Below are 25758 nucleotides of genomic sequence, written 5' to 3' on the forward strand. Positions count from 1 at the left end.
TCGTGACACCTGCCCGGAGGGCGGGTCCCCCCAGCCGCCGTGTCTGGTGCGCGGCTCGGGGTGACGCCACTGGCGCCGGTGGGTGCCGGGGGTAACGGCTACGCTCCCGGCACCGCCCCTGGTGCCGCCCGGCCGGGCCGCGCCCCTGCCCCGCCTCCCGCCAGCCCGGCCCGGCCTGGCCCGGCCCAGCCTGGCCCGGCCCAGCCCAGCTCCGCCCGCCCCAGCGGCAGCCCGGTGGCCGCCACCGAGCCATGGCGAGTGCGCAGCCCCGCGAGGCGGAGGCGATCGGGGATGGTGGCGGCGGGCGTGAACGACCGGAGGCCCTCGAGGAGCGGGGCGCGGCGGCAGCCAGGGATGCGGAGCCGGCGGAGGTGCCAGGCGGGGCCGGGGCGGCCGCGGCGCTGCTGGGGGAGACGGGGCTGGCGGTGGGCTGCTGCATCGCGGCGGCGCTTAGCTGGGAGCGGCCCCTCCACAGCCTGGGCAGCTTCGTCTGCGCCAACCTGCTCTTCTGGTGAGCGAGCCTGGTCGGGGCTGGGATCGGGACCGCCCCCGCGGGAGAGGAGAGCCCCTGCCCACCCCGCCGCCGCCCCGCCCGGCGACGGGCGCCTCACCCCTTGCTTCGCTCGCCCCGCGGGGGGATGGTTTGCCTTGCGGCCCCTTTCCCGACCCGTCCCCTGGCCCCCCTTGGAGGGGAGCTGACCCGCTCCCCCTGCCCTTCCACGGTCTTCCTTCTGGTCTTGCTTTCCTTTGGACCCGCGCCGTTCTTTCCCCAGCCCCCAGTAGCCGGTCTGGTGGGGCAGGATGCGGCCTTTACGTTGTGTGCATCTGCCTCCGCTTTCTGCCTCTCCCTTCTCCCCGTTTCATATAGTAGCGAGGAGCCTCGGATGAAAGCTGACCTGGGCAGCTGCGGCACGCCTCGCTGAGAAGTTGCATTTCTTGCAGTGGAGATGAGCGCTGGGCCTGCGTCTCTGGGCAGAGTTTTGAAACCTCGTGAAATTAGGCCTTGAGCCCATAGTTAGCCCTGCGCTGCTGCTGTGGTCCATTACTTCAGAGTTCATTTTGGGTGTGTGTGCTTTTCCAAATTGGTGGCCTACTTAGTGGAGGCTTTGTGGAGTGGGGACAGCAGGAATGTTACTGCAGTGCACCAGTTCTCCTTTTTGACTAGGCTTTTTCTAGTCAGATACAGTTTTGTTGAATAAACCCCAGAAATCAACATAGGGATGTGTTCATTGTTGTGTTTATAACAATTCTGTTTATTTCTGTAGGAAAAGCTTGTCTTTCTATATGAAACTTCTTCAGGAGTTTTCCCCTGATCTTAGGTTTTGGTGATGCCTATGTTTGTTGTTCTCTGATCTCCTAAAATGTTGCTGTATAGCTGCTTGCTCATGTAGAGTGATTTATGTGTTAGGGCTCTGTCTAATACTGTTCAGACTCTAAGACTGAATTGTGTTTCCCCTCCTGTGAGTAAAACTGCCTCCTTTCCTCTTAAGTGAATGAGAGGCAAACAAGCAAAGAGGGGGATTATTTGCAAACTCCACTTAGTTCTCTATAACCCTAACAGTGTGATGTTTAAACATGAGATCCAGGTCATGGAGAAAGAACTTTCTGAAGCTTTGTGTTGTACAAGAAAATCTCTCTGTGCAAATACCTTCAAAATAATTTTATCTTCTTTAATCCCAGGAGCAGTGTATGTGATGGCTAGTTTAGGCTGACTTTTTTTATCCATCTTACTCTTAAGTATCCATGGTAAATCCTTGAATTGAGAAAGTTACATGGTTTTGCTCTCATTTTCAATCTACTTCAGAGATCATCCATTCTTGCAGCAGTTTGGAAGGGTCATAATGCTTTGGTTTTTTGCGACATGGCTCTGGTAAAATTTTCAAGACAGCATCTAACAGAATACATTTTTGTATCTCAAGGAATAGTAGCTGCTAGGCAACCTGTTTGCTATTCTTCTGTCCAGCTTTGATCATAAGCAAGGTATATAGTGCATGCATTTTACAGTTTTCCAAGTGTTGTAAGGGTACGGATAGTTCCTTCCTCCCATCCCTTTAATTTTGGTGGGATATTTTTTTCCTTTTTACATACACAGTATTGAAGAAGTGAGTGATTTGCCCAAGAACAGAGAAACTCTACTGATGCCAAAAGTTTAGTCCAGGTATTTTAGGTGTTAGGTTGCTGACTGGTAACTTCCAGTCTTAGCTTTAATCTCAGACAAATCTGCTAGTATTCTAGCCTAACTATTACTTTGTGCGTGTGTAGGGTAGGGGGGATAGTGTCAGCTTTTCATTTTTGTTCTCCCAGTCTGTCATATTAAATATTTCTATGAAGTCACAAGGTGGGGGGGGGGGGACAAGTTTATTTTTAGTAATTCTGTGCCATTATGTGCCTTCTGTAGTTTGTGGATACTTGTTTCAAAGGTATTTGCAGATATAGATTTCAAACAATACATTAATGTCTGCAAGGTCATCCTTAGATACACCAGTTGCCCAAATGACCAATTTCTATAGTGTTTCTTGGGAAGAGAGGCAGTAGAAAGACTAAGATGTTGTGGTTTAACCCCCATCAGCAACTAAACACCATACAGCTGCTTGCTCACCCTCCCTCTCCCTGGTAGGCTGGGGAGAGAATCGTAAGGGTAAAAGTAAGAAAACTCGTCGTTTGAGATAAGAACAGTTTAATGATTTAAATAAAATTTAAAAAATAATAGCAACAGTAATTAAAAATTGTAATGAAAAGGAAAACAGCAAAAAGAGAGAGACAGAAAACCCAAGAAAAACAAGTGATGCAACTGCTTGCCAAACAATGCCCAGCCAGTCCACAAGCAGCCACTGCCACCCCTCTGGCCAGCTCCCCCCGGTTTATATTGCTGAGCATGATGTTGTATGGTAGGGAATATCCCTTTGTCCCATTGGGGTCAGCTCTCCTGGCTGTGCCCCCTCCCAGCTTCCTGTGCACCTCCAGCCTCCTTGCTGGCAGGGCATGAGAATCTGAAAAGTCCTTGACTTGGTGTAAGCACTGCTCAGCAACCACTAAAACATCAGTGTGTAATCAATATTATTGTAGTCCTACATCCAAAACACAGCACCGTACTGGCTACTGGGAAGAAAATTAACTCTCTCACAGCCAAAACCAGATCTTTTCTCTGTTTCAGTCTCCTTGTGGAACAAACTTAGTGCTTTACCCTGTTTGCTGTTCTCATTGCTAGCCCAAATCCAAATTTTTCTTTGAGGATTTTTATATACTTTCTGATAGGCAAATTTGTATGTTACCGCAGGTCTGTTGTTAACAATGTTATATGATGTTATTGTACTGGATGAGCAAATTAACTGACCACCTGTGTAAAAGACAAGTATCATTCCTTGATTTAGACAGGTATGATGGCAAAAATTGCCATTAATAATAGTGTCTTTTGTCACTATCTATACTCAGATTTTTTTTATTATTTGTTTGGTCTCAGACCTGATGAATATTTTTATTGGATGGGAGAATTAATTCATTGGGAGAGGAAACAATATTTCTTATATCTGAACCACCTGTGTTTGTTGCATCAGGTAAAGACTTCAATAGGACAGTTATTTGAGAAATAAAAATCTAATTGCTATTTAAATGTTAATAACAGAAACACATTCAGAGTTTAGAGCTTTTGTGTGTTTTGTTTTAAGCATCCACTTCACTTTAAGATTCGTTATTAAAGTGTTTCTTACTTGAAATCTCTGCTTGACAATGGTAATGCTTACCGTGGAGACATCTCAAAGTAATTTTCATTCATTAATTTATTCTTTTGACCTAAGAATAGTACTGGGCTAAGCATTTCTTTCAGGTGTTTGCACACAAACTGTAAATGGTGTCATCTATACATCTTGATGGATAGCTTGCCTAAAAAGCAAGCTTTCTGCACCTTTGGAGCAGTAGGCATACACAGTGTATGCCTGCGTGTGGATTTGTATTCTTTGTTACAAGAAATAAACTGACCTATTAGACATGCAGCAGCCACGTTTGTATAGCTGTTCATAACTCTGTATGTGTGTTGGTACAGCTATATCATGTTCCATTTCGAGTGTTTGAGAAAGGGGACTGTAAACTTCTGCCTACTATTGACATTGGCCGTGGGTACCACTGGAAATAGAGTCCTCAGGGAACTGCTCGAACAGGACATCTTGGTGAACTTGGCATCCTGAACTTTAGGAAGTCCACTGCTTACAAAATGTTACTTTTTTCTTGGTCTTGTCTGTATTAGGTAGTCTTATGCTAGTGATGTTATTCCTAGAAGGCTGATGTGGTGATCACTAGTGTTTTTCAGTCTGTAGCAGAGCTACCCGGGAGTTGTGAGGTTGGTGGTTGTTTTCCCCCAGCAATTTTTGTGGTCCCTTCTTTAGGGATGAGTCGCTTAGGCCTTGTACAGGGAGGGATCCGGTGGCTTTTATCCATCCAAACCACATCCATGCCACCAGATGTCGTTAGTAAGAAACTCACACAGACTCTGTAGAGATTGTATTGGTTATGTAGTATTTTTACTTATATAACTCTAGACCTTTGATGAGTCCAGTTATTGAAATTGCAAATTGCAATATAGAAGTATTTTATTCCTTATTGCTTTAATTCAGTTTATGCCATAATTCAGCTGTTTCATAATCCTTTTTTCCCCCCCCTCAGACTTAAGCTTTCCCAAAACCACACTCAAATCTGAGAGCATGCTGAGCAAAATTAATACAGAAAGAATTAATTCTGCCCAAATTTAAATCCTTGGGAAGAAAATATTTGGTTCAGAATACTTGCTTTCATTCAAAATATATGTGGGAAATTCATCAGTGGTGGTGGACAGGGGGGAGATGACCAAACTAAATGAAGTGAGAATTGGAATAAAAGAAATCCATGAAATTAAAACATAAAGAAAAATGCATGAAAATTAAGAGAGTTGGAGTAAGAAGGGGTATTGACATTTTGAGGACAGTTTGTAGTATGTTTGCCTTCAGATCACTGTCTTAAATTTGTAATATATCCCAAGTCAGGAGATCACATCTATGTGTTTCTGTGACAAAATGTTTTTCTTCTTATAGCAACCAGATGCTAAATGTGGTGTTAAATTTGGGAAATTTCATTATTCAGCTATCTTTGTCATATAGGTAATCTTAGAGCTACCTTTGTAGTAGTTTTGGGATTACTTTCTGAAAATCCAAAGTATCAGGATAACACACAAGTCAATAGTTTAATATCAATTGTAATCCTGTCTCATACCCTGATAAGAGTTTCCATCTCTTATCCTTTATGTAAGGGTAGTAGAACAGGTTATGTATTGCCGTATTTCTTTTGTAATTATAATACATTCATTATCAGAAAAGAGAACAAAAAAATTCTGGCACAGGCAGCTTTGGAATTCACTGTGCATCCACATGAATGAGTTTCTTACATGGGTGCTAGTTTGTTTCTTCTAGTCTGATAGTCTTAACTTACTTAATTTGCTGCCTTTTACTGAGCTTTTGTAACTTACTGGTATTGTGATTATTTTGTGATATCCAGCTATGGTACAGTAATTTGCTCTTTGTTCTGCAAACTTAAAAAAAATGTTTGTGGTTTTTTTTTTTTTTTTTTTTTTTTCCCCAGAAGGTGATATTCCAATATACACTTTCTCAAATAAAGCTAAAATTCCAATGGCAGCACAAGTTGTGGTACAATTTTAAGATCTCCTTGTTTTCACTCAGGCAGTTTTAAGCTTATGTTCACTTTTCCACTTTTCCAATATGAATTATTAAAACTTTTGAAGGCTTTGGAGGTAGAAAAGTGGAACATAAAGTTGAATTAATTCAATTTACTTAGCAAAAAAAAAATTAAAGCTATTATCTCAACAGGTTTTTAGTGACAGTTTGCATTGGTTTTGGCTCAAAGATTGTTTTACAGGAATGAAAATTGACATTGTTTAAGAGCCAGATAGTGTTACGTAAAAACCTGGACAGTTTACAGCCTTTTTCAACCAGTAAAATGAAAACAGGATCAATCAGAAAAGAAATCAAATGGGATAATTGAGGAACTGAGGGAAAATGAGCATTACTGAAGATTTTAGGACCAAATCCAGGATGAGGACTTTTGCAGAAGATGGAAATCCCAAACAAAGGAGAACAGACGAATTGCAGCATGGCTTGGGTTTATTCTGTCTTGCTAAAACTTACAAATTCTGTGTCTAAAGCAGTTGTCTTAAGGCAGAAATGGTAATTTCTTCATGTATTAACTCAAAATAATGAGACCTTTCAAATAGTAAGTAGAATTTGGAGAACAATGGAAGTTTTAGGGGGATATGCTATCCTCCATGGTAGATGTTACAGGACTAATGAGAGCATTAAAGAAAAGGAGATTTAGGGCAGCATGGTAGAGGTGGATTGTTTTAATATCAAACTGCTGCTACTGTATGAAAAAATGGGATTAAGATTTCTTCTGTACTTTGCCAGAGTACAGGTTAGTTAAGGTCATCTGGGCATGTTTCTGCAAAAATAAAGAAAGCCGGATTATTTGATGTTACGTGTTTAATTCAAAATAATTTTAACTTCCATGGAAATACCATCCCTTGTTGTCACTGATGTAACAGTAGTACTTGATGTCATAGTGGACTCGGAAGGTGTGTCATTTAGGTCATTTAAACTTCCTCCTTCTCAGCTTTTTATTTTGGATGCCTATCTGAATGCAGTAGGTCACAGTAAATCTGATCCACAAGCCATAAATGTTGAAACATGATTCTAACCACTGTGTTCCCCAAGAGGTTTCCTTGCAAACAGAGTGAGATGATTTTGCAATGCGCCATTTTATTATTGACTTGATCCTGTTTTCCAAACCACCACTATACTTTCAAATTTACCATCTTATAGGGAAATTTCTCTTTGGTTAAATGCAAAGCATTTGCACGATTTTTTTTTCTGATATTTTTGCTTAGAGAATTATACTATTTTCATTTTTATTTAGACTCTATTTGTAAGTTTAAGATGTCATTTTTCTTGTAGTTAGGGTAGAGAGAATATGCAATTTGAATTCCTCTCTTACATGTTACTAAATCCAGTTAATAATTATGTAATTCTTTAGAATTGTCCAGTAGTCTTTGCCTTTTGCCCTGCAGCCTGAGAGAACTACCACTTCTGCAGGTGGCTGTCAGAGTAATACTAATTTAAGTTTGTGGGAGTCTATTTCTTATGCCAAGAGATTTATTTATTATTCCACAATCTTTATTCCTAATAAGTTCTAGAAGGTTTCCTAAAGAACAACTGTCCAGGTTTGATTTAATCTGTGCTTTGAACTGAGCAAATAGGATCCTAATCTCTTGAATAAAACCTGGCAAATAAACCTCTTGAATAAAAGGTTGACGACTGAATTGTCTTTGTCTTAACACAGAAAGAATTAAAGAAAAGGCTGCTAGTTTCAGAATAATAATCATGCCTCTTCTGATTTTTCATTTTTATGTACTTATTGATAGAATGTTTAGTCTTCTGAGAACTATCCAATGGAAAACTCATTGCTGGTTGGCACATAAGTCATGAATCAATTGCTTTCCAGTCCTTCATTCTATTCTGGTTGAGATATTTTGTTAAAAATTTTAGATATCTAAGTTCTTGAATGGCATTCTTTCTTAGAAAAATTTTCAAGTGAAAAAGGTGTTTCTTCCTAATTTATGTCTGTACAGAAGCTTACACTTTTCTCCACTACATTTGAAGTAATTTTAAACATGTTTTAATATACATATTTTAAGCAGCGTTCTATTACAGTATTTCACATGTTTTCAGGTAAACAGATACACAGCTATTTGAGTTCAGGCTGCCAGGCACCCAAAGTGGTGGTGTGCATATTTTATTTCTGGATTAACAGAAGATGTAGAGTAAATGGTTTTTAAAATTATTTAATTCAACAAATTATGCTTTTTGTAGGGGTGAGGAGGTTTGTTAGACAGAATTTATAACGTCTTTGTTCATTCTAAAGTTTTTGACAGCACATCTGCAGATATATTCTGTTACATGTAGTATGTTTCCCTCTGCAACAAGGAATCTGCTGTACCACAGTTCTTGTGTATCTTTCAGACATGCAGGATGACAGTTAAATACCATGTAAATATAATAAAATTCTGCCGATATTCTATTCAATAAATAGATTCTACCGAAAAAGTGTGCATAACTTGTTCTGCCTTAAGTGAGTATTTATTTTGTGCAGGGATGGGGAAACAATTTTTGCACTGTAATTCTTGAACAAGTATCTAAATAGTTTGGCTCAGATCAAGACGTACTAAAGGAACAACAGAAAAAATACTGGACTATTGAATCTTGGATTTCAAATGTGTTGAATACTTGAGCATTTGGATTTTAATATTTATAGATACTGCATTCTGATATTTACAGAAGCTTAATATGAAAGTCATTTTCATCTAAGAGCAATTCACATGGAAGTTGTAAGTTCACAGGTTTAATAGGTGGAAAAAACAAGTTTTGCAAACTTGCTTTGGGATCTTTTTTCAGTTAGGAAAGTCAAAGTGTTACCTCACGTTTAAATAAAATATTAGTTGAATTTAATAGGTATTACTGCTTCTTGATTCACAACAGGGCAAACAAAATGATTGAGCCAGTGATGAGTAAGAGCACAAGCTTGCTGATACTGTCTTTGCAGTGTATTTCAGCCACATTCTTCAGGAAGTGCATTTCATGCTGTATTTAGAAGAAAACTAGCTGTCCTCTCCTTCCCCAGATCTCTTGCTTGAGATCATCAGAATTTGTTGCAACGGGACGGGTGCTGATCACTCCAGTAGTAAGCATGGAAGAATGGTCTACATTCAGCTGCAAGAAGGAAACAGTTACCACCAGGAAACAGTTATGACCACATTTTTTCATTATCTACGTGCCATCACCATATACTTCTATCTGAGACAGTGTCGGGCAGTTCCCTGTAAGAGGAGGAGTAGACATACCTTTAAAATTACCAGATAAAAAAAAGCAGAATATCCTTTGTCAGCAGTTGAGCATTCTCAAAATGCCGTAGAAATATTTGATCTGTACAGGTGAGAGCCGTTCTCTAGCTGGTTTATGTCTCAGCCCACGCTCGCATACAGGTATCTCATTTGGAGTTGTGGACAGTTCTCACGTTTGTTCAGTGGCGCGTCATAGCTGTGTCTTACGGAACAAGACTGGTTCTATGGAAAACTGTGGCTGGAAGGTGTTTAGTGGATTTTTACCTTGGCGTTTAATGAGGAAACAAGTATATACCAACCTATGCTATTTAAACCACCACAAAAATACTCTGAAGGGTTTGGGCTCTGATCTTGAGATGTAAATACATGTTTGTTGAGCACTGAGCTAATGCAGCCAATAAATGTGTTGTAATAGCTGATGGGGAAGCAAGGCTCCATGTTCATGTTTGTGTTATTCACAGCTTCTACATATTTGTGCAGTTATTTCATAGTCATAGAATGGTTAGGGTTGGAAGGGACCTTCAAAGGTCATCTAGTCCAACCAGGGACATCTCCAACTCAATCAGATTGCTCAGAGCCCCATCCAACCTGGCCTTGAATGTTTCCAGGGATGGGGCATCTACCACCTGTCTGGGCAACCTGTTCCAGTGTTCTACCACCCTCAGTGTAAAAAATTTTTTCCTAATATCTAATCTAAATCTATCTCCCTCTATTTTGAAACCATTAATAGGCAGATCAGTTATCCTCAGGGCACTTTATGCCCTAATCTGGAAGTCTGGGATGCCAGGCCGAGTACACCCCCTGTGGTACAGGTGGAGACAGTTAGAGAGCTCCTTCTCCATCTGGACTGCCACAGGTCCATGGGACCGGACGGGCTCCATCCTAGGGTGCTAAGGGAGTTGGCGGGGGTGATTGCCGAGCCACTCTCGGCCATCTACCAGCGGTCCTGGTTATCTGGGGAGGTCCCGGAGGACTGGAGGCTTGCCGATGTGACTCCCATCTACAAGAAGGGCCGTAAGGAGGATCCGGGGAACTACAGGCCTGTCAGCCTGACCTCAGTACCTGGGAAAGTTATGGAGCAAATCATCTTGGGTGAGATCACTCGGCATATGAGTGGCATCCAGGGGATCAGGCCCAGCCAGCACGGGTTCACGAAAGGCAGGTCGGGCTTGACCAACCTCATTTCCTTTTACGACTGGGTGACCAGACTGGTGGATGAAGGAAAGGCTGTTGATGTGGTCTACCTGGACTTCAGCAAGGCCTTTGACATGGTCTCTCACAGTATTCTCCTAGGGAAACTGGCTGCCTGTGGACTGGGTAGGTATACCCTTCTTTGGATAAAGAATTGGCTAGGGGGCCGTGCCCAGCGGGTGGTGGTTAATGGAGTCAAGTCCAGCTGGCAGCCTGTTACAAGTGGTGTCCCCCAGGGGTCGGTACTTGGGCCCATCTTGTTCAATATCTTTATTGATGACCTAGACGAGGGGATTGAGTGTACCCTCAGTAAGTTTGCAGATGACACCAAGTTGGGTGGCGGTGTTGATCTGCCTGAGGGTAGGGAGGCCCTTCAGAGGGATCTGGATAGGCTGGATCACTGGGCTGAGCTGAATGGCATGAGGTTCAACAAGGCCAAGTGTCGGGTCCTGCACTTTGGCCACAATAACCCCATGCAGCGCTATAGGCTCGGAGCTGAGTGGCTGGAGGACTGTGAAGAGGAAAGGGACCTGGGGGTGTTGGTTGATGCTCAGCTGAACATGAGCCGACAGTGTGCCCAGGTGGCCAAGAGGGCCAACGGCATCCTGGCCTGCATTAGAAATAGTGTGGCCAGCAGGAGCAGGGAGGTAATCATCCCCCTGTATTCGGCACTGGTGAGGCCACACCTTGAGTATTGTGTTCAGTTTTGGGCCCCTCACTACAAGAAAGACATTGAAGCCCTGGAACGTGTCCAGAGAAGGGCAACAAAGCTGGTGAGGGGTCTGGAGCACAAGTCTTATGAGGAGCGGCTGAGAGAGTTGGGATTGTTTAGTCTGGAGAAGAGGAGGCTCAGGGGAGACCTCATTGCACTCTATAGCTTCCTGAAGGCAGGTTGTGATGAACAGGGGTTTGGCCTCTTCTTCCAGGCAACAAGCAGGACCCGAGGAAATGGCCACAAGTTGTACCAGAGGAGGTTTAGATTGGACTTGAGGAAAAACTTTTTTCTCTCAAAGAGTGGTAAGGCACTGGAACGGCCTGCCCAGGGAGGTGGTGGAGTCTCCGTGCCTGGCAGTGTTCAAGAGGCGGCTTGATGAGAAGCTACAGGATATGGTTTAGTAGCTGTGGCAGCAATGGTAGTGGGAAGACGGTTGGACTAGATGATCTTATAGGTCCCATCCAACCATGTGATTCTATGATTCTATGATTCTATGATTACCCCTAGTCTTGTCACAACAGGCCCTATTGAAGAGTCTCTCCCAGTCTTTCCTGTAGGCCCTTTTGAGGTACTGGAAGACTGGTTTTCTGGAATGAATATAAGGATAGATGGTTAATAAAAGTACACCTACTAAGGCTTTCCAGAAATAACTAGCTGTGGCTGCTGATAATCTAAATTGTTTAATTTTTGATGAAATATTTTCTTATGGTTTGTGTTTGCAAAGTGCAAGTCATTCATAACTCTAGAATGTGTTGTAAAAAAATAAGCCTTCACAGCCGAAATGAGGCTTGTATAATCAAATTGTTATATTTCACTTCTAAAGTAATTTAGTATGTCCGTGCCTGCCCTGTATCTCACAAGTACAATTAAAAATAGCTTTTGCTGTGCCCTGTAAGAGTTCATTGTGTTTACAGGCTGCAGTACTGTGTGACAGTATTTGCCTCTGAAATTTCTTAGCTGGCTCATGCCACTTGAGTGACTCTGTATGATCAGGTTTGTGCAGTTGATTGTCCCAGGAGCTCTGCACTGGGAGGTGGCTGCTTCTTGATATAACAGATCCAATGGATGATTTGTTGTGTTAGTTAACATATCTTGCCAGTATTGACATATGACCATCCCATACTATATATAAAGAGGTGGAGAAAAGAAAGAAGGACAAGGTACCTTAGTGTACTTTTCTAACTTTCAGTGATGCCGTATTAGATAATATCACCACCAGGAGCAAGTAAAGGAGCTCTCTAACCAGGTTAGGTGTAATCATTCTTTTTAATGTGTTGCTCTTCTACTATGTACAGTTTTGTTTTTCTCCTTGGAACTTCAGCTACATTTGTTGTCTTATGTTTTCTTTCCATCTGACTTTCACGGCTATAGGAAGCTTATCAAAAGGATATTCTTTTTTTTTTTATTTTTAGTCAGAGCATAATTTTTGAATGTAAACATAACATTGTAGCAAAATATGGAAGTTCCCAAGTACCTAAAAGGTTACATTTGAATTTAGGAACTGGAGCCTTTCTGTTTTGTCAGATATATATATGTGTTAGAAATACTTAAGTAAGCTCTGTCCTTTTCCTTAAAAAAAAAAAGGAGGAAAAAAAGCCCTAACTCCTAATAATAAGCAAAAGTACTACTGAAATGTTCTGTTAGTCTGATTGCTATGCGTCATGTTGATCATTCATGTAAGAGTTTTGAATCCTGACACTGTTAGCATAGTAAGTGATTTTCATATCCCAGCATTTTTTGATAAGTTTATAGTAGACATAAGCAAAAAAAAAAAAAACCACCAACCCAAAAAAAAAAAACCACCCCTACTGCTGGAGCACCTTGAGAGCAGATGCACACTGGCTGTGAAGGAATTCATAAGAGATGGTCTTTCTTGCAAACAGCATGGTGTAAATAAACAGAACTGAAGCAGGGGAGGAAGGAGTATGACAGCTAATAATGTTAAGGCATGAAAAGTCCAGTCAGAACAAATCAAAGCTCTCCAAATAAGTGAAGAGTCCTTGCTTGGCTACTGGCTGCTCCAACTAGATTACAGGGGTTTTTTTTTTTTCGTTGTTTTGGTTGTTTTTTTTTTTTTTGCCTAAAGCTATGGAGCAGAAAGACTGCTGTATCAAGAAGGTAGAATGACATGACTTGGAAGCATCTTCCAGGAGGATGCTACCTTGTTAATCCTTGTTTGCTAATCCTTGTCCACATTAGTGCAATTGTTTTTAACAGCAGGTGACAGCTGTGATTGCAGTGAAACTAGGAGTGTGCTTTAGTTGTGAGCATAAAGTAGGTCAAACATGTTCTGTATATTCTTTGAAAGACAGGATAAACCTTCTTAGTAAACATCTGATCTTACCTTTAACAACTAGTAAAATGTGTGCACACACATTCACACACGCACACCTAAATTCCAGTATTCACGTGGGTTTTTTTTTAAACCAGTGAGGACAAACCAAAGGCAATTGCTAAGTTGGGGCATACTCTTTGATTCTCTAAAATATAAGTGCACAAGCACAACGAGGAACCTATAGAATAGGCATGTTATTAAGCCCACATAACTTAAAGCTCTGCATTTGTTACAAACTTCTGATTCCCAGAAACTGTATGAAAAATTCTTCATTTTATTTTTCTCTACAGTGTCACATCTCCTCCTCTCCTCCATTATCAGTAAGTTAAATAAGTAGATTAAACGAAGTCTTCAATGCAGTTGAAATTGATCTTTAAACAGTATCAAGTATGTTAATGGTGAAGGTTATAACCAAGAAAAATAGTGCAAAGCATGATGCAAAGCTGTTAGGAGTTTTGATTTAATGAGCTATGCTTGAGCAGCTTTGAAAGAGCTTAGCTTGTAATCATTTTTCTCTAAATGTCTTTATTGCTTTTCTTGAGCTGGCTGAAATTATACAGAAGTACTAATTTTGTTCTTGGGTTTTAGGTGTGGGTGGGTTTTTTTGACAGAGTAGTCTTATAATTCAAACTCTGGACAGATGTAGAAAGCCTTCATACTCAGAAAAAACTTTCAGAGTGAGCTTCTCTGTTTGTATTGGAAATCATATCCTGGTCTGCTCAGGGTGATTGGGCATTATGAGTTTGTGTTAAATGTGAAAATCAGTGGCGTGGGCATTTTCCTCGATGCAGCCCTGTTTTTTGAGGATTGCAGGGAATGCTGGAGCAGTTTTCCAAAACTGCAGTGTTTCCTGAGCTTTTTAGAAACACCTAGAATCCAATTTTCTTTTTAAAAATCCAAGTGCGCTCAAAGGGTGTCTGTTGGCTTCCTCCAGAGGCCATGCTTGTTACTCCTTTTCATTTCCCTTCCCTCTTCTTCTCACAGAAAAACTGCAGCAGGAACTAGTTGGGTGGCCAGTTGCCCTGTTTTGAATCCAAGAGGTTTCTTGGAAACCTCCCATCTTTGTATGATTTTGTTTCTGTTGGTATTCTCATCTGATCCACTGCCTTGGACAATGGCTTTTTACTGGTTTTGGCTATCCTCAATTTTTTTTTTAAGTTAATTGTTTTTGCTTTTACCTTGAAAAAGATACTACTGTGCCTGTTATCTGTATTCAGATCTCCGGCTCAATGTGCTTGAAACAAGCTATTAAAATACTTATGCTTTTTTTTTTTATTTATTTAACTGAATTTTAATTCTTATATGTTTCAGATCCTTTTTTATACGTTAAGATATTTGTCAGTAAAACAGATAGAAGAGCTAATCTCCAAACTCACCTGGATAGCAAAGTCAGCAGTGCATGAGCTTATAAATCGTACATTCTGAGTCTGGCTCTGACTTGACATGTTCTAAAATTTTTATTGAGTGAAAAACAAAATTCGTGGAAGCTCATTGTGAGGACACGTTTGAGTATTATACCGTGAGCGATATAGTTTTACCTCATCTTTGCATTTGAAAGAATTGTTTGTATAAAAATCTTCTGTGAACATAGGTCCTATAGGAAACACAAGAAAATGTCTAGCTTTTTTGTATGTGAATAAAAAAGAAAATTGTTGTGCTAAGACAGTTTATGTTGATAAAACCGTAATTAATTTTACAAGTAATGTGTCCAATGAAATAATGAAAATATTTTGTTTTCTGTACTTTCTCTATGCTTACATAAAAGTGTGGACAAAAATCTACTGCAAACTCAATATATGTTTAGCAATTGCATCTGTAAAGTAGACTGTCATGCTTGGAGGTCTCAGTGTTTGCTTCCTGGGAAAGGGTTGTCGTGAGAAACTAAATTCAGTTAACATAATATCAGTCTATTAATTTTTTCTTTATTTTCAGCTGCTTGATAGCAGCTATCACTTTACATATACTTCAATAAGTTTAAAAGTATTCAGTGTTTATTTCTTCTTGATGTTCTAGGTTTGTTGCACTGACCTCTTGGAGAGTGTATCATCTGACTTCTCTCATAATACTTGGAGTGCTGGTTCTTCAGATAATAAAGGATTTGGTATTCTCAAGGATAAAAGGTAAGACAGTATACTGATAGAGTTTCTTGCTTAAACAGCTGCAGTTCAGAGCATGTTAGTTCATTACTAAATGCACTTCAATGTTATCATTATTTTAAACTTTTTAGCTAGTTTCGGAGTGAAATTATATATCTATGATGATCTATTTCCATTTTAAGTGAAGCTTTGCTGTATTTTATAGAAAAGGCATTAGGAGATTTGTTTTAGCATGAGTATAACTGGTATCAGTGAACAATCATTCTTGTTTCTTAACTGCTAGGTCTGAAAATTAATTATTTTCTAAAACACAAAGTTTTCCTAAACATTTCTTCTTCTTCTGACATTACTTTAATCACATCATTGTTGGAAGGTCTGGGAGATCCAATATAAATTGGTCAACTCTTTAAACAGATTGAGAAAGGACCTATCTTAGTACAGTTGAAATAAGAATTGAGCGGTATTTTTTTTTCTACTTTACGTAGTGTTTAGTTTCCAGTGTGTATGAATTCTTATGTGAATACAGCCAAGTTTGAAAGGGATTTTTAGTTTATTGGCTGGGCTGGTTTTTTTTGGCTTTTTTTTTTTTTTAAATTCCTGTCCTGTACTTCATTACCATCTTGAAAATTCTTTGGCAAAATGCTAGTCATCAGTCTGTAATTTTCATTGTCAGAAGATTTTTTTTTTTTTAAGTATCTTATTTTGCCTTTTGTTTGATGTTGAATCTCCATACAAAGTGTTTGAAAATCACCTGCACATACTGCAAAAGCAGGAAGTAGGTGTCAGAGAAGCATGGTATTCCTTCCTGATGTAGTACCACATCATTGCTGACTGCCAAAGCCTTTTGTTCCCTGCTAAATTATGACAGTTATTCACAACTTTTTGAAGCGTGGTTTATTGTCATTGCCTTCTCCAGAGTCTTCATTACCATTCTGTTTCTTGCTTGAGCATTGCAAGCTTAGAAGCCAACTTAGAAAGCTTGGCAGAATTTGATTTTTAGGCTCTTTGTTGTCTAAATCACCACTAAAGTTTATACCTCACTAGTTGGAAGGTAGTGATTTACTAGTTGGAAGGTAGTGATTCGTTGTAATTACAATATTTTTGTGTTGACCAAACCCAAGATGTACCAATATTGACCAAACTAAGAGAGTGTGAATACCATCTTCATTTGGATTTCACTCCTGTTTCTATGTGATTATTTAACCATTCATCATAGAGTTAACTTTTTAAAATTTTACTATTGCCTTTGATGGCATTGTACACAGAGTTCAACAACAATCAGGTTCTTGAAGTAATACCGTGGAAACCTTGTAGTAGTGACTTGAAATCAGTTAAGTGCTACTCCAAAAAGCAGAAGAAAATTCTTCCCGGTATAACAGTTCTGTGTAGCTACTTCACACTTTCAGCCAGCCAGCCACTAGATGGCAAGACTATTACGGATTCATAGGGAATGTAGAAAGTAGTCGTCAGTTTGTAGATGTAAAGCATAAGTTATGTTGGTTATCTTCCACGTGAAAATGTAGCAATATAAGATACTGATTTTTTTCCATTTATATTTTTAACTGGTATGTTAAGCTTACAGAAAACAATTCAAGAACTGTTACTCAAAGTTAATATACCCTTCCTGTTTTGACTATTACAGAGACTTCCTTAGTAATTTTGTCCCAAATTTGGACATTCCTTATGAATAAAGAAGAAAATAATAATACTGTTTCTGTTTTACTGCATTGTGTTTCATCTTACATTCCCACAATTGCAGGTGCACAGCTTTGGAGGACCATCACTGCCAAGTAGGTATATTATTTTTAATATATCGGTTATTTAGTATTATATTTTTTGTGGTTTGGAATTTAAAAAATAATATATTTTCCTTCTAATTAAAATAGAACTGAATTATTTAAGTCTTATCATCTTTTCTAAGTTTATTACTGCTTGTTCTTCAGTTTTAATTTTTCTAACTTTGTAGAAAATGTATTTTTTCTGATTTGAGTTGAAGCATACAGTAACATCAAAATACTTTTAGAAATGCTTTCTCTTACAGTGGGATTATCACATTTTGTGTTTTCTGGGAACTGATGTTTTCTCTGAAGTTGATTATTAGGGAAAAATACTGTGTTGATTAAGCAGGTAACTTTCTTTTAAAACATCGTTATACCAGTGCTGTCTAGAAGTAAGCAAGCTTGCTGGGGTTTCCCTTTGTCTCTGTAGGAGCCAACACAAGTAATTGAACATTATAATTTCAAATAAATATTAGTTGATAACCATAGGAATATAAATTAATCAAATATTGACTTGCCATTGGGCTGACTCAGTCCACAGTCAAATGTTTGTATCATGTTGTTAGTGTAGAGTATACAAGTGATTTAATTTGTTTGCAATATAAACAATGTCTGTAAGTGGTTTACAGGCAATCCATTTTCAGAATACAAGTTTGTATATTTTAGGCAATATTCTTCTAAACAGACCACCAAGAATTGTTGTGTATCTGAGTCATGGTTTAACACCAGCTGGCAACACAGCCGCTCACTCATCTCCTCCACCCCCTGGTGGAATGGGGAGGAGAATCTGAAAGAAAGGAAAATTTGTGCATTGAGATAAAGACAATTTACTAGGACAGCAAAGGAAGAGATAATAACAATAATTATATATATATTAATAATTATAATAATAGAATATACAAAACAAACGATGCACAATTTCTCACCGCCCGACAACTGTGAATCTTTTCACATTTCATCTGCCTTATGGCAAGTAAATTACTTGATATTGGTTAAAGTTCTGCAGTTCCTTGCAGTTGGTCTCCACCTTTACCAGACTAGTTCATCTCATATCCCATGAGCATTTGATAGGAGACGTTGTTGAAAGCCTTCTCAGAAGTCCACGTGAGTTTTTTACGGATGTCAGCGTTCATCTAGAAGCTGCTTGACTCTTTCAAAGCACAGAAGGTTTGCGATGTGATGTCCTTTACAGCATGCCGTAGGACAAGCATATGTGTCCTTTTTTAGATTTCCTGACAGTTTGCACAGAACAGAGATGAGTCTTCACTGGTTTGCAATTCTCTGGCTCTTGCATACCTTCTCTAAAAATAGATGTTACTTTAGGCACGTCACAGTCCTCTGGCATTAAGGCAGCTTTAAAAGACGTTATTTAACATAAATGAAATTTCAACTGTTGCACTCTAGCGTTCATTTAGAACTTTTATAAGTTCATGTGAAGACTTTGCCTTTGTTTGCACTGTGGGTGGGTGTTTGAGTTTTTTATTTTCTTTTTTTTCTGAATACTAACATATAAATGTGCTTGTTGATTGGGTTAAAATTGGAAGAACTGCTGTAAGATGTTGAGGCTGGGAGCATGGTTGCTTTTCATTTTACTCAAGATTGGATATGAAAAACTGTTTTAATCTTAACTTATGTAAGCAACCTCTGTCAAATGCATCCCCACACTGTTTACAAAAAAACCACACTTAACATACAGAGGAAAAAATTAGTAGATGTGTGGTACTTTGTATGAGGCAATGCATATTCTAATAAATCAAATGTATTCGTGACCATTCTCTGGCATCAAGGCCCATAAGCACAAAACAACTGTGTCAGTAGCATTTAACTGCCTTACGGTCCGCGCAGAATGGCCCTGTGCAGGCTGGAGAGGATACCTGGTCTGTGCCAACTTTGAAGTTACCTTGGGTTTTTGGGAAAGTTGGCACGTGCCAGAACTGTGCCAAGAGCTATTTTAATAGTTTAACTACATAAATTACCAATTCTAGTGCCTGACAAAGTTGCCACACGCTATTTATCAAAATAAATATAGAAAGTTTAAAATTATCTGAACAGACTGGTTTCCTGCCTTACCTTTGTGTTATGCAATTCTAGTTTTGGAAGTTAATATCAGTCAGTTGCTATCACACTATGATGTTTCATAAATGGTGGCACAGCTTTATGATGATTTTAATAGTGAAATTATATGCTTTGCACTATTATTTTTGCAATTAAAGCCTGTGGTATTTGGAGGGTGAATGACTGATTATCACTGTTCTGAAACTTGCATTTTTTTTTTAACATTTGCATGCATTTTTTATTCCTGCTGCTGCACATACACTCCAAGCATCGGAGATCATAATCCATCAGTAAAGATACTGTTAATTTTTTGCACTTGCTTTTGGTCTTCCTTGATCTTTGTTGAGCACAACTGACTAGGTAAAGCAAGCATAGCCTAACTTCTTTTTCATTGCTGAAACCCAAATGGAGAATGCTAGTTGTCTCCCATGTAAAATGTGTCTATATAAGAAGACCTGTGCTTTTATTTCTAATGGAATCATTCAGTACTATTTTAAGTTAAAAATTTTAAAACTGAAGCAAGATGAGGTCTCATCTTGCATCTTTCTCAATGAAGCACGTTCTTGCACCACATTCTGTTTCTGAATCTGCTTCTGTTTCTGAGTAACTTCTCTACCGAGATCTTGCCTTTTTAAAAAAATGGATAAAAAATTAAAGGAGCACTAGAGAAGGTCATTTGTTAAATTACTTTCTTTTACTTTAGAAAGCTGTTTTATTTCTTCCCATCCTAGCAAGATTTCTTTGAAACCTGATGGTTCTCTAGGCAGTGCTAGCAGGTGTATTGGAATATGTACAGGAATTATGGCATACCTTTGTTTCTTGAGCGGTCAAACTTAAGGAGGTCAAATTAATATTTGTTCAAAATTAACCTTTTCTAGCAAGCCTAAAAAAAATCAGTTGCAACCTAAGAAGAGTCTAAGTAACAGTCCTTTAAAACGGCCACCTGAGGAAGGACTGAAGAAAGTAAGCCAGAAAGAAAGGAGTTAATACTGTGAAAACTGGCACTCTGTGTAGCTAGTTTTCAGATCACTCTATGCTTTATCATATTCTTAAACAAGTGAAAGCTACTGACTTCTAGAAAGAGACTTTCCTGACCAAAGATGATGTTAAGCTCCCTACTGCATTACTAGTCACATAAAGCCACACAGACTGTAGTAGATATGTGGTACTTACTACATTATTATACATTGAAGGTCTTGATTATAATTCTTTAGGCCATGAAAATAAGTCCTGAAAGGGTTCTCCTGGCCCTGTAGTTTGAAAGGAAGACTTTTTCTTCCCAGAGGAGCACTTTCCTCCCAGGTAGACTTGAATGCTCTCTTTTGGTCCCAAGAGGAAGGAAAAATAAGAAAGCACAGCACCCTCACCACCATGTCTACTTCAGTGCTGTCCATACGATGAGACTGATCAAGACTTAGACTTCTGTAAGAAGAAACAGGAACATTACAAGAAAAAAAGACACAGCAGCTTTTAATTGGCAGCTGTCTTTACTGAAACAATTTAGGACTTGATGCTGAAAACCATGAGCTAATGTTGAAACTCTTTTGAAGCTCAGTAGTTAGCCAACTGGGATATTTCTAAGATAATAACCTTCACTGACAGAAGGTTGCAAAGAGACACACAGAGGTTATTGTCCAAGCCCAGGACATTCCTGTTTCTCGCCACTCTGTTCCTCCAGTTCCTTCAGAGATTCCTCTTACAAGAGTTTACTGTGATGATACTTGTGGACCCCCAGAGATGTCAAAGTTGCTGCTTGCTTCCAGGGGAAAGAGAGTTACAGCTTGGTAAGGAACTGCATCTGTTATTGGGCCAGTAGGTGCTAAATCCCTGTGGTGACAGATCAGCTTCAAATTCAGGTTGTAGTTTTCCAAGACCTGAACTCATCTTTTGACCTACACAAATTCCACACTTAATCAGCCCAGTTCATAGACATTTGTATGCATTACCAAGGGTCAGTGCACTCTGAAGAACAATATTCTGTACTAGCACCATTCAGAGGTTGACAGACTTCACACAGTGTATGGTCATTGGTGTTTTTCCAAGAAGAAGAAAAAAAATCTTTTTAATCTAATAATGCACTTGTGCAAAATTCTTCCTGATATGACACTGACAGCAATGGAAAAAACTTCAGGTTATCACTAAAGATAAATGATACAATTTTGCCTTTCACCTAATTACATGCTTCATTTATTATGTCTGAGGCTTTACATATCTCTGATTTGCATATTCTTTGCCTTCTGGGTTGGCTTAAGACAATCTGCAAATCATTTGCCTAAAGATTTCTGGTGTAGTCTGTCTAGTCTTATTTCTTGATCAATGGAGAAAGAGTTTAAATACTTTGTGAGAAACATAGCATGGTTCATCTTGTCCTAAATGAAGTGTCTGTAGCCTGGTCAGGTACATTGTACCTTAATGGTGACTTTTTGTTTCCCTTGAATATGTACAGTAAGCCTAGGGTGGTGAGATTAATAAGAGCGTTTGCAACCCTGGTGTTATTATTCTCTGTTGGTCAGAAGACTTGTCTGTCTTAAGGAGCCATTAGCTGGTGCTCGTGGTTACAATAAAAGCTGACTCTTGCAGCAACATGCTGGAATATCATTCCCTACAGCAGGGCTCAACAAACAAGCATGGGGACTAGATTTGCCTCTGTCTCTTTGTGTATACAAGCAATTTCTCTGAAATGAATTTCCGGCACAGTATGATTGTGTGTTCAGATCACTCCGGAGACCTTGAGGATATGCTACTTAATCGTATCTCAAAAAAAAAAATTCTGTCCTTCGGAGTGTTGCAAAGATGGGCGGATTAGGAAATAAGAGGTCTTTTTCCATTAGGAAATCTAAACAGAATCAAGGTTATAACGGAAGTGTTTCTGTTTTATGCTTGTTAATCCATTTCCTTGATGCTGTCGGTAGGAGCAAAGCTAATGTAAGTCAAGGCCAGCCATGTGGGCCAGTCAGTACCAAAACATGGAACTATCTCTGTCAGTTTCTTTTACGCAGTCCCTTGGTTTTATTTTGGTCATCCAGATGAGATCCATTCTTCACATGGCTGTACATGACTGCATGAAATCTGGTAATAGACTGGAGAAAAAAAACTTCCTGTGGACCTACAGGAAGACAGAGGGCAGAATATAGTCTAATAAATAAAGAGATAAAAATAGGCTTCAGAGTGCAAATATTTTCTTCTTCAGTTGTTTCAGTATAATCTGAAGACATCTAGTGTATTCAAGGACCCACTCCTGGTATTTTGTAATGTTTGTTGTTCTGTTCATTTCTGCTGATATATTCATATGAGTTTGTGCTGGAATATATGCATGGCTGAATAAAAGCAGGACAATGTACCACAAATAATTCTGCTTAAAATTATGATTCTCCCAAATGTTCTTAATATAAGAAGTGGTTGCAGTCGTGCAGAAAGTGGATGCAGACTTGTGGAACTGTAGTCTTGGCAAACCAAAATTGAGTTTTATTTGCAGTTTAAACCTGTGTTTATTTATTCAGTAGCCACTGTACTGTTCAAATATCAAATTGTAATTATCCTTTAAGTAATGTATTGTCACAACTCAGATAACTAGCAATATGCATGGTGGGTTTTTTTCAAATTGCAAAGGCACGTTATATATAAATGCTCAAACCTCCTGCAGATAACAGAAGGAATTGTCTACATTGCAAAAACTTCTTGACACTTGTATTATTTTTTTTTTATTTTGCATGACGTTATTCCTGCACTCTGGCTAGTGTTAGCTCACTTCTCAGGTTGTATGTGATAAGATCAGCATTCTGGTAAATGATAAATTGTTTTCTTACAGGACCAAAAAATAGTAATACTTCAATAGAAAGGCTATAGCTCTGACAAAACAGTCACATTAAAAGTCTGAAGGCCATTTAATACATTTTCCTACACACCTATCCTTGGTTGTTGGTTGGTTTTGTTTGGGGGGTGGGAAACAAAGGAGATGGCACAGCCATTGTAGGTGTTATGTATCTCAGTGGTAGAAGTGATTGGTTTGTTTGGCTTGTTTTTTTTTTTTTTCTTATATTTGCCAGAAATAACGTGCATTACTTATAAGCAATTTCTTCTTGCTTAGAGAGTGGTTTGTAAGCTTTTAAAGTCAGGCCGCAGGCCCACTTCCTGTGGTTCTCTAGTAATTTGGCTATAACATGATTCTGCCTTAGCCATCGCAAGACATTTTCCTCTCTTCCTTTTGTCGAGGAGCTCAACTCATCTTCCCATGCACCATCTATGCAAGGTTCATGGAAGAGATGAGAGGAGAAAACGTTGGCATTGTCCAGCCTCTTTACTGCTACCAAACATTGCATACGTCCTTCTGTAGGCCTTATTTCCTTCTGTCCTTATCAGTTAAAAATAAAAGTTAAACATTGTCATGGCTGTAAGAAAAGAGTAACTTCTGAGGAAGTAAAGACAGAAAGAAAGGACCAGTGGAATTTTACTGGGGCTTCTTTAACCTTTTTTTTAACAGGACTATGTTCCATCACCCCAATTTAATATTTGCTGACTTGTGAGTTATGTTTTCAGAAACTTTTATCATTCTTGTTTCAGTATCTGTCTGGCTCCTAGCATGATGCTCAAACCAAGGCATTATCAGTATCAAGTAAAAGAGCTGAGTTGTGCTGTGTACCATAAATGTCTTGTAAATGCCTCTCAGGCATGGATTCATTTTTTCTAAGACTATTGCAAATAACTCAAGTAGCTTATATTCTGTTGGGATCATTCTCCTTTTTCACTACACCATTGCTTGTTTAGTAAGTAGTTTCCCATTTGCGTTCACGCGTTTGACTTGTCAAATACAGTATTTCCTTGCTGAGTTTGGCTGGTTGATTGCTTCATGCCATTTTCTGGTTTGATCCCCTCTTTGAACCCTGATTCTGTCCTCTACAGTGTCTGACACTCCTCCCAGGGTATTGCCACTCATTCATCTGAAGGATTAGTGCAGATACTGAATGTAAATGCTAAGGACATATCAATGTCATATAACAAGACACTTCTAATACCTTTGGTATGCCTTTTCAGTTGAACGTGAAGTTATCTTACAAGGATTGCATATAAGCCATATTTTTAATGCTTCTAAGTGTCATAGAAAATTTTTAAAAGCATTGCAACAGTGGAGATGTATACTTCCATCTTTTCTTTAGGACAGGCTGTGTACTTTTTAAAGACATATATCTTATTTTTCACTTGTTTGGATACTGAATAATCCTTGTTGACTGCTCTAACAGCTTCTCAGCTCTGTTACTAACTTGGTCAGTATCTCTCCAAGTATCCAAGTGAGAGCAGTTGATCTGAAGTTGCTTCAATAGGCCAATTTTTTTTCTAGTTTTAACTTCATAAACCATAAGTTTTACTTACTTTACATAAGTATTACTCTTTTCATTTGTTCCACAATTCTGTCTCTTCCTCTGATAATATTTTCTAACCTATTGGCTAGTTGTAGTCAAAAATACAAGGACTATTTTAAACTTTTAATTCTGTTTAGAGTGCTCTGAAAGATTAACATGTTACGGTATATATTGGTTTTGCAGCACTGAATTATGAGGGAGTCACTCAGGAGATTGCCCTTGTTTACCTCTGGGAATTTTTTTCCTTCTGTTCTTCTGATTACAAAAATGTTTTTATACAAATCTTTAATTAAAATTTCAAGGCACAGACGAACACCTTATATCATCTAATTTGACAGTTGTTTTTTGGTCTCGCTAATCTCCCACAGACAGGAGATTTGAGTAATCATTTCTAAGCATGTTGTTTGAAAGCTTTTTTCTTCTAGCATTCTGTTTGTATCTTCTTGGGGATAAACAAATATTATTCCTTGAATAAGTCAGAATAAATAATTTCATGGAGCAACTTCAGGAGATTTCATGTGGAGGTTTCCAAAAATCCTTACACCTAGCATTTTGCCAGTGTACGTCCTTGTTGGAAAACAGGTCATCTGAGCACCAGCACAGTGAGACATGTATTTTTACTATGCTCAAATAAACTAGATTTGAAATATATTTATTCAAGTGAAGTGACTGCATCCATGATTAAATGTGTGAAATAAATACCTGACATAAATGCAGTCTTTGCAAACTGCAGGGTATGCTGCATCCTGTGCAAAAGTGACTCAGTAATTAATTTCCTTTGTTACTCATTGGTAAAAATGAATTGTTACACTCAGTTGAAAAATGCCAGCTCCATAATGATGGGAGGATGGAAATAAAACCTTTGTTCATCACTTTTTGTTTAAACCTAAGGCAGTTTTTCTTCAGTAATTTTCAACATATAGTAAGCCAGCTTGCTGACGCAGAAGTCACGGACACTGCTGACGACCAATATGATCAAGCAAATGCCAATTTATTGTTGATACATCCCGGTTAATATAGCCCTTCTAATTCCGTATCATGCGCAAGCTCTCTACTAATTGGCTAACTATATCATGCACGCGCTCCTAGCTAAAATATGATTCGTTAAGTCTCTTTGTTCACGCGCACGGCTCTCTCCACCTGCACCCTGCTTCATGTTCAGCCCCCCAGTCACGTATGCCAGCTGTTTTCCTTCTTCTGAAGGTTGCTTCGTTTACTTTCTCACAGGAAGCTTCCTTACTTTCTCACAGGCGGCCTCATTATTTTCTCACAGGTGGCTGCAGTACTTTCTTACAGGCA

General features: G+C 39.0%; 1 protein-coding gene across 1 annotated transcript in view; it reads left to right on the forward strand.

Moving 5' to 3' along the window:
• Positions 1 to 251: 251 nt before the first annotated feature.
• RETREG1 (reticulophagy regulator 1) overlaps positions 252 to 25758 on the forward strand; it is a 68011-nt gene continuing 42504 nt past the window's right edge. Inside the window, exons 1-3 of the mRNA XM_086740353.1 lie at positions 252 to 511; positions 15187 to 15293; positions 17029 to 17059. Of these exons, the coding sequence (XP_086596479.1) occupies positions 252 to 511; positions 15187 to 15293; positions 17029 to 17059 (398 nt within the window). The remainder of the gene's footprint in view (positions 512 to 15186; positions 15294 to 17028; positions 17060 to 25758) is intronic.

This window comes from Chlamydotis macqueenii, chromosome 2, assembly GCF_036417535.1.
Source record: "Chlamydotis macqueenii isolate bChlMac1 chromosome 2, bChlMac1.mat, whole genome shotgun sequence".
Lineage (NCBI taxonomy): Eukaryota > Metazoa > Chordata > Aves > Otidiformes > Otididae > Chlamydotis > Chlamydotis macqueenii.